Source organism: Electrophorus electricus, chromosome 13 (assembly GCF_041902795.1).
Source record: "Electrophorus electricus isolate QZ-2024a chromosome 13, ASM4190279v1, whole genome shotgun sequence".
NCBI lineage: Eukaryota > Metazoa > Chordata > Actinopteri > Gymnotiformes > Gymnotidae > Electrophorus > Electrophorus electricus.
Window position 1 is genome coordinate 13,500,001 of NC_137509.1, and position 21,355 is coordinate 13,521,355.

Below are 21,355 nucleotides of genomic sequence, written 5' to 3' on the forward strand. Positions count from 1 at the left end.
CATTTGGGTGCAGTCATTACAATGGGTAAGCAAGCAAAAATGGCATTTTTAGAGTTTCTTGAACTTTTGAGAACTCTTATTAAACTGGTTATGCCAAATATGAGATCATTTAGCATCATGTACAACTAATCTTTAAAAAAGCATTACAGAATCGAGTAAGATGTTTTTAAATACCAGTGTCCCAGGGTAAAAGACCTCATGAACGAATAGCACCACAGAGCTAACTTTCATTATCTTTCTCATAGTACCTAAAAAGATCAGCAATCTGACCATAGTGAAAGTGGAAACGGAAAATGTTACCCTTAAATGGAGTGCCCCATATGGAGGTTACAATTTGTACTCAGTAACTGTGTCTGGAAAAGCAACTACTACAAATAATAGTGAAAAATACACAGTAATGAATCTAGATGCAGGAGTATTATACAACTTCTCTGTTTGTGCTGTGGTCAACATCTCCATTTATAAGTAAATAAGTAGTGCTGTTTATAAGTAAATAAGTAGTGCTGTTATAATGCTGCATTATTTAAGATATGTAAATATAATGCTACATTATTTAAGATATGTAAAATACAAGTTTTTCATGGTTATCCTAAATGCATAATTGCCTCCATTTTACATTCCTGCATTTCTGTTTACCCCATATTGGCATGCAATTCTATGGTATTGTACAAATCAAAAGAAACATTGCACACATGCAAAATGATGCATTTTTTAGTCAGTTTCCTATTCTGTGCACCCAAAATGCTTGTGGACAAAGTACCCCACTTCACCCAGACATGGACAACACCACATTATTGTTCAAGATGTAATATAAGACATCTAAAATGAATGCAGTTTTTGCTGTTGCAAAACTAAAAATGCAACTTTAACATATTGCTTACCTTTTATAAACTCATTTTCTAGAGCCTTCTCCAGTAGCGAATCTCACCTCTGCAAATAATGAGAGTAAGAAGATAATTGCTTCCTGGGACTCACCTGATAAAAACATCTCAGGGTACCGTTATCACGTTATTCTGGGAGAGCATGATATGTCTTGGGACAATCGCACGTTTACACTGACGAACCTCACACCAGGGAGTATATACACCTTGAGTGTGTCTGCACGTGCAAATGACTCAGTGGAAGGAGAAGCGGTTAACATCAGTGCCTACACCAGTGAGTTAGATGATTCTTATCTGTTCCTCTTTGTCCATGTTTTTCTCCCAACATTTACATTTTTTCAAAGAACTTGTTCATTACATTCTTTGTATATGAATTTTAAACATATCCAAAAATGTTATTATAAAATAATAGTTATATAATTTATTCAGAACATTTGATGTTCACTGCCTAGTATAATGTCAATTAGAAATTTTTCAAATATGTAAATTGGTCAGTAACCTAAGAAGCTGGCATTCATGACGGAATTTCTTTGAGTGTGACCGAGCAGGTGAGTGAAATTGTTTTAAATCATTATCCCTTTCTTCTGTCTCCACATGTAGTGCCATTGCAGGTGTCTGCCCTTTACCTAAACAGCACAAATAACAGTATTACTGCTAACTGGCAAAATCCAGATGGGAATTATAACTCGTTCATGGTGAACATTTTTAACTCTAGCAACAAAATCATCCCATTTGCTACTGTCAAGACAAATCAGTCAAATTGCACTTTTAATTCTCTGAAAGCAGCAGAATGGTACGTTGTTAGTGTCGTCACTTACTTGGGAAATTATGATGATAAATTGGTAAGCCTTCCGGTGAATGTATCAGTTTTTACACGTGAGTATGCCTTTTTAACATAGCTTTAAAAAAAAGTAATTGCTCCACTGGAATGTTTTCACATTTTATTCTGTTACAGAGTGTAATCACAATGTACTTAATTAGTTTTTTTGCTGAATGATTTTCTTTTGGTGAATGAAAAATAAATGATACGTCTACATTTTTCTTGCTCCTCTTATGTTTCTAGGTCCTGTACCACTTGATGACGTCAGGGTCATCTATAAAAACACCACTGCATTACAGCTACAGTGGTTTGTCTCGGCGCAGTCAGCAGGGGTCACAAATCTCATGTTCAGGGTGGTCTACTCTTCACCTTTTTGGATGGAGAATAGAACCATCAATGTAACGGGAGAAAACACTACTGTCATTTCTGGATTAAACTCAGGCTCTAAGTATTACTTCAGTGTCAGTATACTTGTAGGTCACCTGGAGAGTCGACCCGTTTCCATAAATGAAACAACAGGTATGAAAGTGAAAGCATTCTCACACTTTAGGCTCTCAAATCCTGTCTTTTTTTTTTTTTTTTTTAAATTTTTTTTTTTTTTTTTGAAAATGTGGTGTGATGATACATGTACTAAGTAAGGCTTCAAGAATTTGATCATTTTCAAATTTCCAAAGGTTTGGTGTCCATGACTACACTTGACTGCAGTGGATCTTGGTTTCTAACAATTAACCATTTGATTATAACAGGATTTGTTACTTTTTTCAATGTATTACTATTCACTCTGAGTAGGGAAACTCTAACCTTATTTTATTGAATGTGGATGTAAAAGCAAAGGCATTAAAAGTCTCTCAGAAATCCCTCTGTGCTGTATGTAACCCAGGTTGCAGTCATGGGTTATACATTTTCCTGAGTGCCATCCTTGGGTCACTGTTATAGGCACCATGCAACAGTTTATGCCCACAAGTGTGCTATAGCTCAAAATCAACTAAGGGATACACCATACAGTGCTAGATGCTGTAGCTTTGCTTATACATAAATGAGACCGATTATTTACCAAAAGCACTGAAATTAAACTGGCGGCATCAGATCGGAAAATCCTTGCTAAAGCAACTTCTAAAGGATACAAGTTTTAATTCTTGTCTGTCTTGGTTCTGTGTAGTGGCCAATAATAGGAGCTTAACTCTTGCAATACTATGTTCTTCTGCTATCAAACAACAGTGCATGACTAAAGCCACCAAGAATAGTTTCTTTGATGAGGTGAGTAATAAATCAATCTAACCCTTGGTAAAAGCTTTTAGAAATGGCAGGATTTCCAGAAGTACTGTGGCAGAAATCGGTTTTGATTTAATGTGCAAGATAGAGTTTTCATCTTCTATATATAGCTGATTTTCACACGATATCATATGTAGAAGATATATCTGGTACTAAACAAACACAGAAAGCATGCCTGGTGCTCATACCTGCACTCACTCTTGCTTTGAGAAATGAAAACTACAAATCGTTCTGTTTGTTTTCATGCATTGCAGGTGAATAAATACATTCAAAAGACGTATGCGGACAATATTGTTTGGAGTCTTAACTGGATTGATCAAAGCTAAAAAAAATCAAGTCATGGTCCTCACAATACACAACACACACACACATGCACACAGGCACAGAAACAGCATAGTGTCTTAAACACTTTCATTTTTGCATTCTTTGTACAAAAGTGGCATCACTTTTAAATGAAACAAAATTCTGTTTAACATATTTTGCAGTGGTACTTCACAAGCTGAATATATATTGCAGTTATATCTGTATGTATACCTAGTGACATACAGAGGGACATAAACCTGTAATTGATTTAGCTTCACTCAGGACAGTTTTTGCTACATCTCCTGTTACATGCATCGAATTGTTAAGTTTAGAATGCTTGATATATCTACAGTTAACAATGATGTCACACCTTACCTGGATGCTTGGCAGAAGCATGTATTTCTTGAAATATTGTCATCATTTAAAAAGATTGTGATATATTATTTCATTTTAAAACAGCTTCTACATCATCCTATAGAGACCCCTACTGGACAATGGTTATAGCAGTCCCACACACACTATTGCAGGCTCCAGTCAGCCAGAAGATGTCTTGCAGGGTGTCGGAGGCTAAGGGGTTTTCTCTGTGGAAAAAAAGACATTATTGAAAATTTCCTCCATTGCACTGTATGATAAATAAAAGCATTTAAACATCATTATGTTTGATCCTATGTACTTTCTTCTCCCAAATATCACTGGATTATTCTCTGAAATAATCCAGAAATTATTCTCCACCATTTCACTGCGTGTTGTACTGTGTATGACTATGTATGTGACAAATAAACCAAACTTGAAACTTGAAACTTGAAATGTAATATGGTTTAGTATCTGAAAGAGGAATATTACAGGAATATCAAGCAAAAGCTGCTGGAGGCGGGATATTAGGGATATAGCCCTCTTTGGTTTGTCAGCCTTTCCAGGGATGACCAGAGAAGAGAGAGAAAACATTTTCGCTGCATTCCATTCACGGTGTCCCTAAGCACTGCCCTTGTACCCCCTATTTACTAATCAATTGATGTGGGATGAGGAAACTGCAGCTAGTTAAATCCCTTTGTTTGGAATGCCCTGCAGTGTCGTCTTGCAGAAGACACATCCTGGGTTTTTAAAATCTTAATAGCTGGGCAATTATACAGTTCTTTTTTTTTTTTTTGCTAATATAGCTAGTCTGAACTTTATCTAAGTATGTGGAGTTCATATTTTGTAAATAAAATTAATATCTGATTTATTTTGGTGAAAAAGTTGGCTAAAGAAAATATTTACCTCAAGATAAGTATCAACAACTAACTAGGTAAAAACAGCTAAATGTTAACTAGATAAAAGGTTCATTTGGAAGAGGTTACTTCAACATCATTGACAGTTTTCAGAAAAAAAAGATAAAATACATTGTGAGTGAACTCTGACAAATTCCTATTTATTTATAGCTTTCTGATAATTGGCCAGCAAGTTCAACTCACTAGAGCATGAAAAGACTGATAGGTAAACCTTTGTCTCAACTTCCAACTTGACTGAATTATTTTGTGTTCCTTTGTAGGGAAGCGCTAGGGCAGTTGGACTGCACCGTTTCTGCCTGGTCATGTTGAACATTGTAGGTTGAGTGCAGGTCAACTTGTAGGGTTTGTCAGACTAAACTATGAGCAGAAGGGATGGGTCTATGGTGTGTCAGTGAGCATCAGATGAAGAAATCTAGCTAACTACATCAGTCTATATTACATACAAAGAGGAACTTAAATGAAAACTACAAGCTTAACAGAAACTGATTTAATAAAACCGAAGTTTTAAAAACCTAATAAAAAAACTTGGAAAAACATGCCACAATAACAGCAGTTTGCTAGCACACCATCAGTGTTCAGAAACATTAATGTATATGTTGAAAATGTCTTTTTTTGACTCTTTAACAATCCCATTATTAAAATCAGCCAGTAAAACTGCACATATGACTGTGGTAGTATCAGATTTGGAACATTTTTGTTTACCTTAGGACACAACAGAGGGTAATTTAGCGGAAAAAAACCTACAGACCTTATATGGTTATAAGAGCACATCACCATCAGTATGATGACACAACCCCAGTGGACCTATTTATAAATACCTGAAGCATGTTATGTTTTTCAGATGAACACAAGATTTTCTCTTTTATTGTCATGCCAATGTAGGAGAACTAAGCAAAGTGTAAAGCAGAAGTGTAGTTACAGTTTTGTTGTATAAACAGTTGTGAAAAACTGTAATAGATGGGTTTTACAGGACACCCAATGGCCAAAATACATCAAAGGCAGAAAAAGTGCTTGATGGAAGAAAGGTTGGGACCTCACATAAACCATTTTGAGAGAAAGGTCAAGTCATTCAAGTGAAGATCAGTGGCAGGATATAACCACAGTCCACCGAGCATCAATATCCCAGCGGCTGAGCAGAGTAGCTCAAGCACAATAATTGAGAACCTGGAACCTATCCAGATGCAAGTTCCCTTGAAGAAGGACCGCCAAGGACACAGACCTCAAGTCAAGTGGCCAAAATCCAGCAGCAAAGAAAAATGGACATCAGTCTGTGCCAACTTGAGCAAGATCTTGTGTAATCTCTAAGGAACAGTGGAGAAGCATCTGGGGTTTTCCACGGAGCAGAAAGTTTCGTAACAAAAGAGCCAGGAAAGGAGGAAAAAAACAACCCCTCCTTAGACCAGAAAGCAGCAAGAAATTGAGCGCTTCATCAAAGAGAAAGGAAATTGAGGAAATGACAGAAGAAATCATCACTGGAAGAGAAAGATGGCAAAAACCTCCTGCAGGCAGACCTAAAAGAATACCTAGAATAACTACGGAGAGCAGAAAACCTCGGAGCTTGGTGCGAAAAGAAGGAGCTGGCAAGAGCATCCTTCTACAAGGATCCCTTCACAAAAGAAAAGAGTGGGTAACTTAGCGTGCCAAAGAGGGAGCTGGAGGACCGTCTGAAAATAACCAGAGTTTAAAAATTGCAGTGTGGAACAGTGGTCAGAGTACATGTTCACCCCTATAGGACAGGGCTTTAAGACCCAAGCAGGGTTGTGTCCCTTTGCCACAGGCATTTTTAAGATTAATCTTGGTTGAAATTTCAGCAGACTTTGCAGTCAGGAGGAATATAAATGCTTTATATGGTATAAGAGCAGGGATTTTATTAGGAGGAGTAGAATTTTGGCAATCTCCTTTATTTTGATGGCATATCTTGGTCTGTAGCTTGTGTGGAATGCATTGTGCTCTAGGTTCAACTGGGAGTGACTACAGATTATTCACTTGCACTTTTGCACTTCTTCATACATATTAATTGTATTAATATGGGGTTTGGTTAAATTTGCCTTTGTATTTGTGTGTTTGCATGCAGACATTGAAGAGTTATTGTGTGATATTGTGGAAATTAGAACTCAAATGAGGTTTTAAAAACAATACTGACACTACAGGTGGTTTTGAAGTTTTATAATACACAAAACACACACACAAACACACACTGTTTTGTCATGCCCGTGATTTAACACTTCTTCTTTTAAGATGGGTGTGAGTCTTCTTCACTGACATCACATGTATCCTATACACAGGATACTTCAGCCTCAACAAAAAGAGAGAAACAAAAAGAGGGAATTCATGGATATATGAGGTTAATACATATCTAGTTGGAATGTGCCTTTGCATTTGTGTGTTTGCATGTACAGACACTGAAGTGTACCTTTATGACTTTCTAGTGGACATTAGATTTGAAATGTGCTCGGTCTCTCACCTGCTGAGGAAAAGCTCTATGTCTTTGAGCTTGGGCCTCAGTTTGACCTCTGGCTTCTCCAGGCTTTCTAAAAGTCTTGATGACACTGACCACCTTCCTGGACTTGCAATGGAAACATTCCCAGCAATCAGTTTGGATGAGACAGTGACACTGTCCCTGGTGGCCTTCTTTTCTTTTGAGGAAAAGGAAAATTAACTTGTAATTCATTAATTAAATGTTTGCATAATTAATTATCAAGTGTGGTTAGTCTTACTGCATGTTTGTAGGCGTGTATCAGAAAACAATATTTTCACACCTTGAATAAAAAATATGATCATTAGGGAATTTCTTCTATAAGGTCTGGAAACAATTCATGAACTGTACCCCTTTCTGTGCTGTCCCCAAATGTATACTGCTAAAATTATTTCATGAGTGTTTAAGTAGAAAGTTATAGGGGGATGCCCTTTAAAGCAGTGAGTCTGTCAGGAAATGCATCACTTGCACTGTGTGCATCGTGGAGGACATGGTGCTAGCAGACCTGTGCTACATGGAGAAGGGGGGGGGGGGGCATGTCGATGGCCATGACTCTCTTGCCCTGAAGCCAGAACACCGCCCACCCTGATGCAGACAGACACCCAGCTCCACCAAGCCCACCTAGATGCATTAATGGTAGAATGCAAGGTCATTGTTAATGTACTGGTCATTGTTAATCCTAGCCGCTGTTCACATTCCAAGCCTCATGTTTTCTCTGCCTGTTTTGTGATCTCTAGTGGTCAGTGTTTGTTCTTAATGTTCCTTGTGTCATTGTTATAGCCTGCTTCCCATTTTGTCATTGTGTTGTGTTTTGTGTAGTTTAAGATGTTGGCTATACGACCCCGGACCGTGACTACGACTCTGATTATGGATTTTCTCTTAATAAATCTTGCTCTTCTCAGCATATGCGTGTGCCTCGTGATCACTCCATGTTACATGGTGCTGCATCCAACATGACTGAGGACACTAATCCGATCGTATTTGGATGCTGATTCACCCTAAAACAACACATTACATATTCCCACAATTCCAGACTGGGACAATAATATGAGGCTTGGTTTAATGCAGAGCCGCAGTTCTCTTAAAATATTGCTGTTTTTCTCATTCTTGCACTCTACTATTATTCTCACTTCAGCCTTCGTTCTATCCTTTTCCCCTTCAATTATGTATCTCTGTTTCTGTCTCTCCAGTTAATTTCTGTCAATCTGTCTCTCCACAGATTTAGTTTTCTTTATATAGACATGGATGGCAAAAAAAAAAAGTTTAGCACTCATTGCTCTGGGGGTGTTTTATACTGACTGTAAACATTAGAATAGGAATCTATACATTCTACAGACTCTGACAATTTACTCTCTTCAAGGCTCTGGTTCTGTAACTGAAGAGATTTGAAAAGAGTCACTGTTTGTTTAAAAAAACCCACAAAGTTATTAAGTTAAGTACAATTATCTAAATGAGTCGTTAAAATCAGAGGTTGCCGTATTGTCAACTCCAGTCCTTGGTCTTGATTTCTTCTTTCTCACATCTGATATTAAGGACTTATGCAGACTAGCTGCAACATACCATTTGAGGGGGTGTCTAAATAACAGGGGTGGCATGGTATCCTCTTTCTCCTCGGAGGTGGTGTGTCCCTCTGAACCCTTAGTGCAGCTACAAGATACAAGCCAGAAAAAAAAAGAAAGATCATGCAAGAAATATGGTCAGTAAAACAGTGTGTGTGTGTGTTTCGTTTCTCACTGTGGTTGTGGCATCTTTAACACCGGCTCAGGGTTGATATGAATTGCACTGTGCAGCTTTCTGACAGTGAAAGATGGATTCAGCTGGTGATTGGTGATCAGAGCTCTCTCTCATATTCCACAAGGCAACAAAACACCTATGGAAAGCATCCACCTGATCTAAATCTCTGATTTTATGGAAGGTGGTTTTTCATAGTGCACTGCAGTAGAACTTTGCCTTGCGACAAATACTCCCCCTGCTGCTTTCTCTTTCCCTCGTTCAGTACCTGACCAGGTCAGTAGGTGGCATCATAATCCATCTGCACAGCTGGTTGGCGAGCTGCGTGCAGAAGGACTCTGTCCTGACTTGCACTAACATAGCAGCTGTTGCCCACATTAATCAACCTACAACACATTCAGGCACATTCTTACAGATAAGATAATCTGTAGGTTTTGCATTTACACTCACACAGAAACACACACACACTGGAGACTTGACTTGCACAAGTCTTACACTTTTCTTTTTTTTTTGTCTGATAAACACTCTGTGGTCCTGAAGAGATATTTATGGTACTGCAGTGAATGTATTGTTTAGCAGGACTACACCGCTCTAATCACAACACTGCTGCAGCACTTCCCATGTGTTCATATATTAAAGTAACAGGCTGTAATGATTGTGTGTGTGTGTGCGCACACACACACACACACACACATACACGGGGAAGAGGATCCAATCGAAAGAGGTTTTATTTTTAAAATCAAACAGATCAGTAGGGTCAGGCAGGTATTCGTACTCAGGTTATTCCCAGGTTATTCCAAGGTCGATAACACGGGGCAGAGTCCAGAGGGTGTCCCAGGGTCAGGCAGGAAACAAGGTCTGAAAAACAGGCAGAAGTCGAAAAGACAAAACAAGGATCTTGAATGCTTGCTACGGAACATAGAGTTGGCAATACTTCTTAACATGAGAGTGAGGGAGGTGAGCTTAAGTATGGGAGCAGTGATGAGGTGTGCTAGTATTCCAGCGAATCCGAACGGAGACATGTGTGGGAAGAGGTTGGCGCGGCAGTGCAGGGATGAGTGTGGTTTGAGTGTGGTTCCTGGGGTTCGTAACACATGGTATTCAAAACCTGGTATACATAATTCACCTATTGGAAGTCTGATCTCTACATGGAGCTGTACAGCTCTGTAATGCAGTCTACCTTTCTGTAGCGTTTAGTCTCCTGAACAGCACCTACAGAATGTTCCCTGTTCTTCTTCTGTACATAACTTTACACATACAAACTGAATACTTGAAAATGATATACACTTAAATTTGTCTACAAATAATTAATTTTAGCTAAAAAAAAACAAACAAAAAAACAAAACAAAAAAACCCCAAAACATTTTACCTGCTTGAAAAAACAAGGCCAGTTAAAGTCGAGGACACCACAGTTCATATTCTAGGAACGTATTTAAAGCAGTGTCATCTGTGCATTTCTTACATATTATTCACTTTTATGTTAGTTATTAGCTAGTGTTAGTTAGTTACTCCTCACACCGCTCATACTCCTCGTAGTCTTCCCGGTAGTCCCAATCTGGATAGTAGGACCCTGCGGAGTCCGACCCTGGAAACTTGTCGCCATTGTATCAGTCCCGCCCGATAGTCCGTCAAGGGTCTGTAGGACGACCCTGTACTACTCTCAGAAGTATTGGCAGTTTTTAAAAAATGTTAGTATATTGTATCATATGACCTAGCTAAGCTAAACTACATAAAATTTGCAAACTGTAGTCTGCGCATTGTTATATCCTCAGTGCTTGCTACATTATTGAATAATAATGTCAAATAATAATGTCAATAATAGTGCAAATGCAAACAGTGACTGATATTTAAAAATACCTACCAACTTATCAGCATTGGCTCTAGTAAGTGTCCAGAAAGTGTCAGGACATATTACCTGCTAATATAACACTTTGTGTAGAGGAAAATGCTGTACTGGGCCATTCATTTATGTAAGGCATAATGTAGCTAAAGGTCTTTCAAACCTGACCAGAGTGATACAAGGTTTCATTCATTCAATTATTTAATTTAATTTTATAATGACCATCAGGTTGTAAATTATCCCGTTTCTTACACGACTGCCAATGTGCTCAAGAATATTTTCTTCACTTATACACGCATGCCTGACACATTTACATATACTTTTCTATTTTCTTTTCTCTCACTCTCCCTTCTTCTGTACTTTCTTGCACGTCAGAGAAAGAGGTGCTGTATTCCGGAAGAAAACATTTTCTTGTGAGAAAGTGCAGTTTTGTCATGGGAGGTGGATATTAATATGATTGCTATTCAGCAAGTGGGTGGAATTAGGCTTTTCTAGGTTTTCCCAGTTGTACTGGGACACAGAATTAAATGAACAAATTTGATTTAGTTTATGTGCAATTTGCCAAAACTGTGTCAACATTTCCTCTTCTGACATAAGTGATACACTGCAAATGAAAGAATTGTGTAATTAGTTACCTTCTGCAGTTTCTAATTTAATATGACATTGTCTAGAATTTAAGGAACAAGGAGAATCAGAAACTACAGTCATTAAAATGTACATGGTCAAGAGAAGTTATGTTGGGTGATGTTATATGCACTTACCATTATTGTCTTTCAGCAGAGAATGTCAGACATGTCTTTTATCTTTGCAAAGCAGTCAATTACTCTGATGTGATCCAATGTGTCAAGTGTATCTGTTTCAACGGCCATAATTTCTTGTCCCACACTAGACTTCAAACCAAATATGAAATAAATGTAACATGCTGAATGATTGTTCAGAGCTAGAGCTGCTGACAGGAACTGAGAAGACAATTTGTAATAGGGTCCACATGTTTAATAAAGATAAAATCATACACCTTTTCCTATGATCTGAAATGTACATTATAAATCCATTTTTTTGTTATTTTTTTCCAAATTTCCATATGTCCATCTCCGAATATGAGTATATTTTTGTAATGTGACAAGGAAGGCCAGACGCCCGCAGATGTAGATATGTCGAGATGGGTGAACAAGCCAGGTTCGAAACCAGGAAAGCCAATATAGGGGTATTCCAAATCATGTAGGTAAACAGTCCGAGTCCAATAATCAGCGAGCAAAAACTAATCAGGCAAACAATACAAAAGGGGGTAGGCAAAACTCAGTAGTCCGGAGAAAAACAGCACAATCGAAAACACGGGAAAGCAATCAAGGAAATAACGCTCGGTATGCACAGTCGGAACTAGTGGCAATACTTCGCAAAATCCTAATGTGTGAGACAGGCTTAAATAACCAAGTACACAGGTGAAGTCAATATTCAGGTGATGATCTGATGTGAAGTTCAGGAGTGGTGGAGTGCTGGGTTGGGTGATGAACTGCCTGCTGGGTGTTGTAGTGAGATGAGGAATCAGGCGATATGACAATTTTAAAGAAATGTTAGTATTAGAAATAAAAAAAGCTTCAGTGTATGTCATATTACTGTTATATGAAATAAACATAGGAGATTTAGCAGTGAAAATTATGAGGAAAAAGAATGTGACTAAGACCAATTTCTCAACTACCACAACCATTCCAAACATTATTTAAAGCAGCACTAAGAAACCTGTATAAAAATAACTTTTTATCATATTTACTAAAACTCTAACTATTTCTGGATAATAGGACAGGAGACAGGTCATCTGTGAAAAAATTAGGCTCTTCTGGCTCCACCTAGTCCTTCTAATGCCAAGAATTCACCAAGCCTGAATCAAAACAACCAATCAAAGCCAAGATAAATTTATGATGGAGTGTCAATCATTGCTCATGCGTGTGCTTGCTTTTAGTCGCAAAAGCAATGGTGGATACACAACTACCATCAATGAAAAAGTGCCCACCTCTCCATTGTCAACAACAACTTCACTCCCTTCCAGTGCATCTTAGGTTATCAGATAATTACCCATTTGTGCCTTGGGTTTCTGAGCCTTCAGCATTGCTGTGACGGCCCAAGTGCTTGTCAGTCGGTACATAGTGCCTCTTACTAAGGAGGCCAGTGCTTGACATTTTGTCTGAGCTCTTGTGTCCTTCAACATGTTCCTGGGCTGCATGGGTGTGTGTGTGTGTATGTGTGTGTGTGTGTGTGTGTGTGTGTGTGTGTGTGTGTGTGTGTGTGTGTGTGTGTGTGTGTGTGTGTGTGTGTGTGTGTGTGTGTGATGATCAATATACACTCAATTCCATAATGCTCAATGCTCATTTCACACACAATGTAAATGCTGTAAATGTAAATTCAGCTCTACAGAAGACTAAATTAATCTCAGAAATAACAGTCTCAGATAATAAAACATAAAAGGTGCAAATACTATGTAATGTTTTCTTGTTAAACACTTCAATATCCTTGGAAACCACTGCAGGATGGAAATGCAATTACAAAAACTACTACATCTAAGCATCTAAGCATAAAGGAAGAGAAGGTAGCAAAGACCCCATGTACCTCTTTACATATTAATAGTCTCAGAAGGCACTTATGATATGAATAATCAGAGAATACAATCATTTTAATTGATAAATGCAATAAATAGCTTGTATTTCCTTGGGCATTAGTGCTATAACAATGTACAGGAGTAAGTGGTCTTTTCAAAACATTATAGGCACTATAACTTTTATATAAGAAGGTGCAACACTGGCTGCATACAGTAAAAGTGACTATTCAGTGTAGAAATAGGGAACTGTCATCTTGCACACAATTGTATTTCCCCTTGTGCTTGCACAGCTCCGTATATAACTGAAGGTTCCACATTGGCCCTCTTCTGTACAGTTCTTCTCTCTTTGTGCCCAAATGTGAGAGCAGCATAGTTTACTTCATCTGTGTTCTGTTTAGAAAAGGCCACATGTTAAACTTACCTATTTAATAATTTATTAGAAACCTTATTAACTCTATGGTGCATCTGTAAAGTTCTTATAGCACTGAGATTATAAATGGTGTATTGTAGAGTTCCTTATTTCATTAACAGTTAATTACTACTTACATTGTCACTTGCACTACTGGCTACTCCTGTTACACCTGTAGGAAGAATGTACAAATATACAAAACATACACAAAAATACATATTGTATAAAATTGTCATTAATATGTTCATACTTAGAATACATTTAAAATATATTTCATAAAATATAATTTTTAGCAAGATTATTAATATAGAAAGTTGTAGCTCATGCATACCATTGCACATAAAAAAACTGAATATGCTGTAACTGCATGTATATAATTTAATTTCCAAATATTCTTACCTGATTTGTTCTTAGCTAAGAGGTGACAGAGTAAAATGATGACAAATATTGATGCAACATTAGTGGCTGCTAATGCTGGCACTAAAGATTCAAATATTTGTGACTTTCCTACCAGTGCAAGAGATATAGATAAAGTTAAGTTTAGGAACACAGTGTAAAAAGTTTTTAATATCATATAAAAGTAAAAGTGCTACATTTAAATGAAATATACAGTAATGATACTTCACGATATATTCTGCCCCATATAGAATGTATAACGGTAATAATAATAATAATAATAATAATCAGATCAAACATACGTTTTTTCTCTTCAGTGTCTGCTGTTGTGTTTGATATGGTTGTTGCTGTAAAAGATATTTGTAGTACATACACAAGTAGATTTACCTTTAAAACTAATTAAATTAAAAAGTACAACTTAGTGAAGATATCAGGAAACTAGATAACTGCATTTGATTTGAAAATATTAAGAAAGTAAGTAATATTTAAATAAGACTGATCAATGAGAACTAAAGAAAATACATAAATCTACCAAAATTATGTTTATTTTTATGTTTTCTGTATTTGTAAACCCACATCAACAAAATGAAGTAAGAAATAGACATGTTAATTAGGAAATAATCATGGTAAAAAAAAAACCTTGGCATAAGCTAAATGTTTCTAATATATATATATAGTATTTTATACATTTTTAATCTTTCCAGTTATTAATAACTTTCTACAAAATGAGTTTCAATTATTTTATATTTCAAGCTCTTCCAAACTTGATCAAAATTACCTTCAGCGTATTCTTGAATGATCAGTTTACTCCCCTTTCCAAAAAAGAATTTTTTATAAATATATGCACCGCAAAGGTATGTTGCACTGTCTATTATTTCCACTGATGAGAATGACAAATTAAAGGTATTTTTATCCCAAGTGGCACTGATTCTGGAGTGGTCTTTAAATTGTTCATACATTTCCACACCGTCTGCGAGCGCCTGAGCAGTGGCTATACACACTGGGGCTTTGTTAAGGGGAATTTTCATCCATAAAATTGAAAAGTGCACATCTGATTTGATATAGCACCAAAGAGTGGTTGGGAGTCCAGGATTTACCCTCACTGTTGACTCCAGCTGTGAGATAACCCCAGCAGAAGATCCAGTTTGATTGCCACCTTAAAATGATAAAATGCAAACTTGAAAGGATCTTCTCTTAATAAACATGATGAAGAGAAACTAAGAACACACTATAAATGACCAATTTTGTATCTTCATGTACTCAGCATCTAAACTATAAATTAATTTACATCCTTAAACTGTTTAAAATTTTCTATTTCTATATTCTGCTTAAACATTTTATTTTACCCAAGCTTTTCTTTAAAGGAAAATAAAAATTAGTAAAGGTGTATACTCACAGAGAGTAATGACTAGAAAAGTTATACATAGAAAGCGAGCCATATTCCAAGGTGTAAAGAAGACCGTTGTTCCCCAGTAATGAAAATTCATCTGAAATTCAAACAATCATAAGATAAGAGAAGGGGTATGGTAGGGGTGTGTTGTTTTTACATGCAGCTTTCTGATTGGACAAGTGAGTTATACTTTCAGTAGATGGAGTCATTATGTGTTACAGATGTTGTTCATCTGTTCAAAGACAGAATGCTTAGAATTGATCAGATTTAGGACCACCTTGAGATCGACATTCATGTGATAAGTGTGCAAAGCATGTCAAATTATTTAGGTCATGCTCAGATCTGAGAGATGCAGAAAGGTAGGCTAAATAACCCATGTTAAAATGGTTATAAACTAAAATACTGTCAATCTCTATATTTCTTTATTTCTATATTTTTTATGTTTAGGTTATATTTTGTAATTAAACTTCATCACACAACATTGCACTACTGTAAATGTCTATATTCTTATATTGTTTATATTGCATGTATTGTAAAGACACTACTTTTATTTAGTTATTTTACTAAATATATATATATTTTTGTATGAATATGTATGTGACAAAGTTTGATGTGATTTAATTTGATCTGAAATAAAAATACATTACAAATAGGCAAGTCTGTATAACTGTTACATGAAGAAAAATTAAAGGAGTACACTAAAATACCCAGCATGCTGTTCGTCACCCAGCTAACCTCAACTAATCATAGCTGTTCCATCAGATCCTCATCACCAGAGTACTGATATCACCTTTCCCTGAGTCAAATGTATTTAAACCTGTGTAGAACTTCCCTGTATTGTGAAGTATTGCCACCAGTACCTACTGTGAATACCAAGTGTTCGTCTCCTGATTTGTCTACTGTGTATCAGATTTGTTTTTTGTTTTTCTCTCTTCTGATTTTTTCCTGCCCCTCTTTGTATTAGTTTGCCTGGTTTCTGATTGCTCTTTGGTTTTTTGACTCAGACTGTTTAGCTTATTGATTTGGATTACCCCTGTCTTCGTTTTCCTGGTTTTGACCCTGGCTTGTTCACCCACCATGGATTTGGAATTCAATAAAACCTTCACTCTACATCTGCTAGTGTCTGACCTTGCTGGCCCCATTACAGAATACTTCGCCACTATGCAGACAGAAGATTCAGAGGCATTGAAAGAGGCTATAACCAACCAAGGACGGCTACTCGGCCAACACCAGCAGGTACTCAAGGGATTCATGCGGTCTATAGACACGATTGCCAAACAGCAAGCAGACCAACAGGCACAAATGTTGGAACTCAGACAGTATCTCAGAGAACTTACATCCCGGTTACATGCTATGACTACTTCTCCCCAGCACAGCCCACCTCCAGCATCTGTTGCCACGCCCAGCAGCATTCCACCTACAGTGGAGGAAAGGAGACGCCATTTCCAGGAGAGACCATGCCTGTACTGCGGGTCTTCAGGACATGTTATAAGCGAGTGTTGTATTAGACCCAACAGGTCTGCTTCCTTGTCCCATAGACTCCAAACCACTATCCAAGGTAGGGATCATACCCAATAAAAGGATGGTAGTTAACTCATTAACGTTACCTATCAATGTTAGGGCTCACTCTCCATCCTGTTTGTTTACAGCCCTGATTGACTCTGGAAGCAGAGTGCAATTTCATACACGCCCATCTAGTAAAGGACTTAGACATCCCTGTGGAGCCCTTACCAAAAACCCTTTGCCTAGATGCTCTAGATGGGTCTTCAGTGGGGGTTGGTTCCATAACTCTCCACACCACACCCATTAGACTCACCACCAGCGCACTTCACTCAGAACTCATCTTGTTTCTGGTTATAGAAGCCTCGTCCTTCCCAATCATTCTAGGCCTTCCATGGTTGGAACAACACAACCCAAGCATATCATGGTCACAAAAGGAGATTACTCATTGGTCGTCTCAATGTCAGAAGGAGTGTCTAATGTTACCTATGGTTAACCTATGTTCTACCTCTATAGAGAGCCCTGCCAACAACCACACCTTTTCTATTCCTCATGAGTACCAGGATTTTGCTATGGTGTTCAGTAAAAGAAGAGCTACCTTATTACCCTTTCACCGTTCATATGATTGCTCCATTAATCTCCTGGAGGGAGCCGTGTTACCTAAAGCTTGTATATATCCCCTCTCTCAAGAGGAAGTGAAAGCCATGGAGACATACATTGATGAGGCATTAAGTCAAGGCTTTAGTCAACCTTTCACTTCCCCCGGCGTCTGGCTTCTTCTTTGTAAAGAAGAAGGATGGCGGTCTCCGCCCATGCATCGATTATCGCAACCTCAACCAGATATCCAAAAAATATGCATACCCATTTCCCCTTATCTCTGCCACCCTAGAACATCTTAGAGAAGCCAAATTCTTCACCAAATTAGACCTCCGTAGTGCATACAACCTGATACGTATAAAAAAAGGAGACGGGTGGAAGACCACCTTCATTACCACCAGGGGTCACTATGAATATAAAATTATGCCTTACAGTCTCAGTGTAGCACCATTAGTCTTTCAAGCATTTTTCAATAACACACTTTGCAAAGGTGCGAAGGTGATATAGGAAAATACCTGATAGCGTACATCGATGACATCCTCATATACTCACGGGATCTGGAGACTCACATACAACACATCTGTTTTCTTTTTAAGAAACTCCTAGACAATGGACTGTATGTGAACACAATGCAATTTTGCACTACACTACCCACAAACCCTTAGTTTGCTCCAGATTACCTGATTAAACTACATACCTGCATTTCGACAAACCTCATTTCGACAAACCTGACAGAAACTGCCATCAAATGAAGTCAGCAAATTCAGGATCACTACCAGACACTCTAGTTGATCAAGGCCATCAGTTGAACCAGCATTATCAGAGCCTTGAATCGTTGGGGACCATGGTTGATGAACTAGTGAGGCAAACCTAACAACTTACTGTCATGGTTCCATTAGTAACAGAATTAGCACAGCACCTGGCAGCTTCAATGTCAAGTGAGATGAGAACTCTTAGCGCTGTGTCTCTCCCTCCCTCAATGGCTAATCCTTCTCCTTTCCATCTGGCTCTGCCATGCCATGGTGATCCAATTTACTTATAGCAGTCATTACCTATTTTACCAGTTGAGTGCATTACAGGAGCTGTACAATTGGACTTTGATGAGGAATTGAATAGAGAACTACACAATACAACTGTCTGGTCATCCTGTCCTGTGGAGAAGTTGTACATGTTACCTGCTTTCTGAAATAGATTGACGCTTTCTGAAATAGATTGACGCTTTGCTTACTGCTGGCCATCTTGGAGAGGTTGACACAACACATGATTGCACACCAATACTGGTAGGAGTCGATGAACAGAGACATACATGAGTTCATCTCTGCTTGTTCAGATTGTGCCCAGTCCAAAACACCAAGGACATTACCAGCTAGTAAGCTGATACTTCTCCCCATACCCGAGGGACCTTGGTCACACATATGTATAGACTTTTCAATTAACCTGCCTAAATCAGAAGATAACACCTGTATGCTTACTGTAGTAGACCATTTTTCTAAGGCAGAACCTTAGAGGTACCTTTACCTGGTCTCCCATCTGCCATCATGACTGCAGAGCTGTTGTTCCAGCATGTGTTTACTATTTTTGGGATACCAGTAAATATCGTATCCAGCATGGACTGCAATTTACATGTCAGGTATGGTGAGCATTCAAGCTGAGAGTCTACATCTGTTTAACCTCAGGTTACCACCCTCAAATTAATGGCTAAGTAGAAAGAGTGAACCAAGAATTAGGAAAATTAAGATTGTATTATCATGTCCAGCAAAGTACGTGGTCAAAATACTTGGTGTGCGCAGAGATGGCCCAAAACTATACTGTTCATTCTGGGACAGGTTTCACTCCCTTCTAGTGCATCTTAGTTTACCAGCTAATTACCCATTTGTGCCTTGGGTTCCTGAGCCTTCAGCATTGCTGTGATGGCCCAAGTGCTGCAGGGCGAGGTGCAGGATGCACAGATTCCTTCGACGTAGACAGACATTTATTGACACATAACGTAGAGAACGGTGGCACTCGCATATAACGTAACCAGTGAACATGGATACACATAACTAGCTTCGAACAATGCGAACACTAACAAGGCAACACGAACATATACGATTAGCATGAATATACATCAACACAAACAATGACCAATGCTGATGCACACACCAACAGGGGTTTAAATACACACAGACATACAGCATTAATCCAGGAGCAGGTGTGTGCTATCATGGGGGCGTGGTTACAAACAATACAATGTGATTCCCACTGCACGTGGCGGTTCATACCACGTGACCAGTGGCAAGGGGAGCATTCTGTGACAGTACCCCCTCCCAAGGGGCATGGCTCCCGACATGTCCAACTCTGGGACAGCGAACCCCAGACCACCGTGTACACAAATACAGACACAGCACAGCAATGCCTGGTGCCCACCCAACACAAGGTGGGCTGGTAGCCGCCAACGAGGGAGGTCTCTCCATATGAGGGGGAAAGGCAGAGTCCAGGCCTCTCTCAGGGTAGTCCAGTACGGTCCGTGGCGGGTCCACTGCTCTCATGGCACGGCCACGGCTTGCAGCAGCACCAACCTCGTCGGAGGGATCTATCCTGCACATATAACATTGCACCCACAAGCACCATGGGTGCACACAACAACAAACAGACGCGCCTGTAGACACATACAAAAAGGCACCTTGACATTCCCCAACATCCAGGAATCCCAGCAGCGGCTTGGGACGTTCTTACATCCATCCCCATGGGAAGTTAGTTTGTTGCTGAAGGAGTTGGCATCCTGTGGCGGCTGGTCATTCTGCGACGGCTCGAGTGCGGCAGGGCGAGGTGCAGGACGCAAAGACTTATTCGATGTAGACAGACATTTATTGACACATAACGCAGACAATGGTGGCACTCACACATAACGTAATCAGTGAACATGGATACATACATAACTAGCTTCGAACAATGCAAACAATAACAAGGTGACACGAACATACGATTAGCATGACTACACATCAACATGAACAATGACCAACGCTGATGCACACACCAACAGGGGTTTAAATACACACAGACACAAAGCATTAAACCAGGTGCACGTGTGTGCTATCATGGGGGCGTGGTTACAAACAATACAATGTGATTCCCACTGCACGCGGCGGGCCGTACCTCGTGACCAGAGGCAAGGGGAGCGTTCCCTGACAATCGCCTTCTGCTGATGAGCGAATGCAGAGGAGTGACCACATCTAGGCGAGCACTCAACGTATCAGACATTCCATACAGAGATTTCAACACCATGCAAACAGTTGAAGGGCATCCGCTCCTGATTTTAAACGTGGTGATAGACTGTGATTATCTGCCAGAGATTTGCACCTCAAAATGAGTAGTACGTTGAAGCCACATTATTTATCAATCTGAAGGGGATGAGTAGGAGTAAACAGTGAGAGCCAAAGTCGCCCAAATTATTAGACAGATGATGATATTGTACATAATTGATTTTGGACTTTTAAGTTTCACTGCAAAAGTTGGCACTGTCATTTATCACAAATGGCTTCCTATAATAAACTCTTTATGAATGCTCATTACTGTAACGTGTGCCCAAGTGCCGAAGGGCGTGGAGCAGGACGTACAGACTCTCTCGACCGAGTGAAACATTTAATGATACAAAAACATAAAGACAATGGTGGCACTCACAATTAACATTAACGATGAACACGAGCAAACTAACACTAACACTAACGACTATAACATTTAACACTAGCTAGGCAAACATGATTACTGATATTACATTCAAGCACTAACAAACAAACAATTACCAATGGTGAGGAATGCACTGACGTTTAAATAGACAGACACACTAACACTTAACCCTGTACAGGTGCGTACCTTCACGGGGGTGTGGCTACAAACATGAGT

At 38.8% G+C, this 21,355-nt stretch overlaps 1 protein-coding gene across 4 annotated transcripts; it reads right to left on the reverse strand.

Moving 5' to 3' along the window:
- Nucleotides 1–13,254: 13,254 nt before the first annotated feature.
- LOC113584709 (uncharacterized) lies at nt 13,255–15,467 on the reverse strand. 4 transcript variants are annotated; one of them, XM_081725353.1, is made up of 7 exons: nt 15,383–15,461; nt 15,084–15,142; nt 14,765–14,798; nt 14,289–14,333; nt 13,990–14,097; nt 13,728–13,762; nt 13,255–13,571 (listed from the first exon to the last, which is right to left on the reverse strand). In XM_081725353.1, exons 1-7 carry the CDS (start codon nt 15,423–15,425, stop codon nt 13,431–13,433), a joined length of 465 nt encoding a protein of 154 aa, XP_081581479.1. In that variant the 5' UTR covers nt 15,426–15,461; the 3' UTR covers nt 13,255–13,430. The 4 variants fall into 4 exon arrangements, 3 of the variants coding, with proteins under 3 accessions (XP_081581479.1, XP_035375813.1, XP_035375812.1); XM_035519920.2 differs by having other exon boundaries at nt 13,990–14,004; nt 14,765–15,142; XM_035519919.2 differs by having other exon boundaries at nt 14,765–15,142.
- Nucleotides 15,468–21,355: the final 5,888 nt, after the last annotated feature.

What these genes read in the sequence shown, in the direction of transcription:
- LOC113584709 (XM_035519919.2), bottom strand. Translation starts at nt 15,425, where the DNA reads ATGGCTCGCTTTCTATGTATAACTTTTCTAGTCATTACTCTCT. An exon ending in AGACACTGAAGAGAAAAAAC is followed by an intron (nt 14,098 to 14,288) that starts GTATGTTTGATC and finishes TTGCACTGGTAG; the next exon opens with GAAAGTCACAAATATTTGAA. An exon ending in CTTAGCTAAGAACAAATCAG is followed by an intron (nt 13,763 to 13,989) that starts GTAAGAATATTT and finishes TTCTTCCTACAG; the next exon opens with GTGTAACAGGAGTAGCCAGT.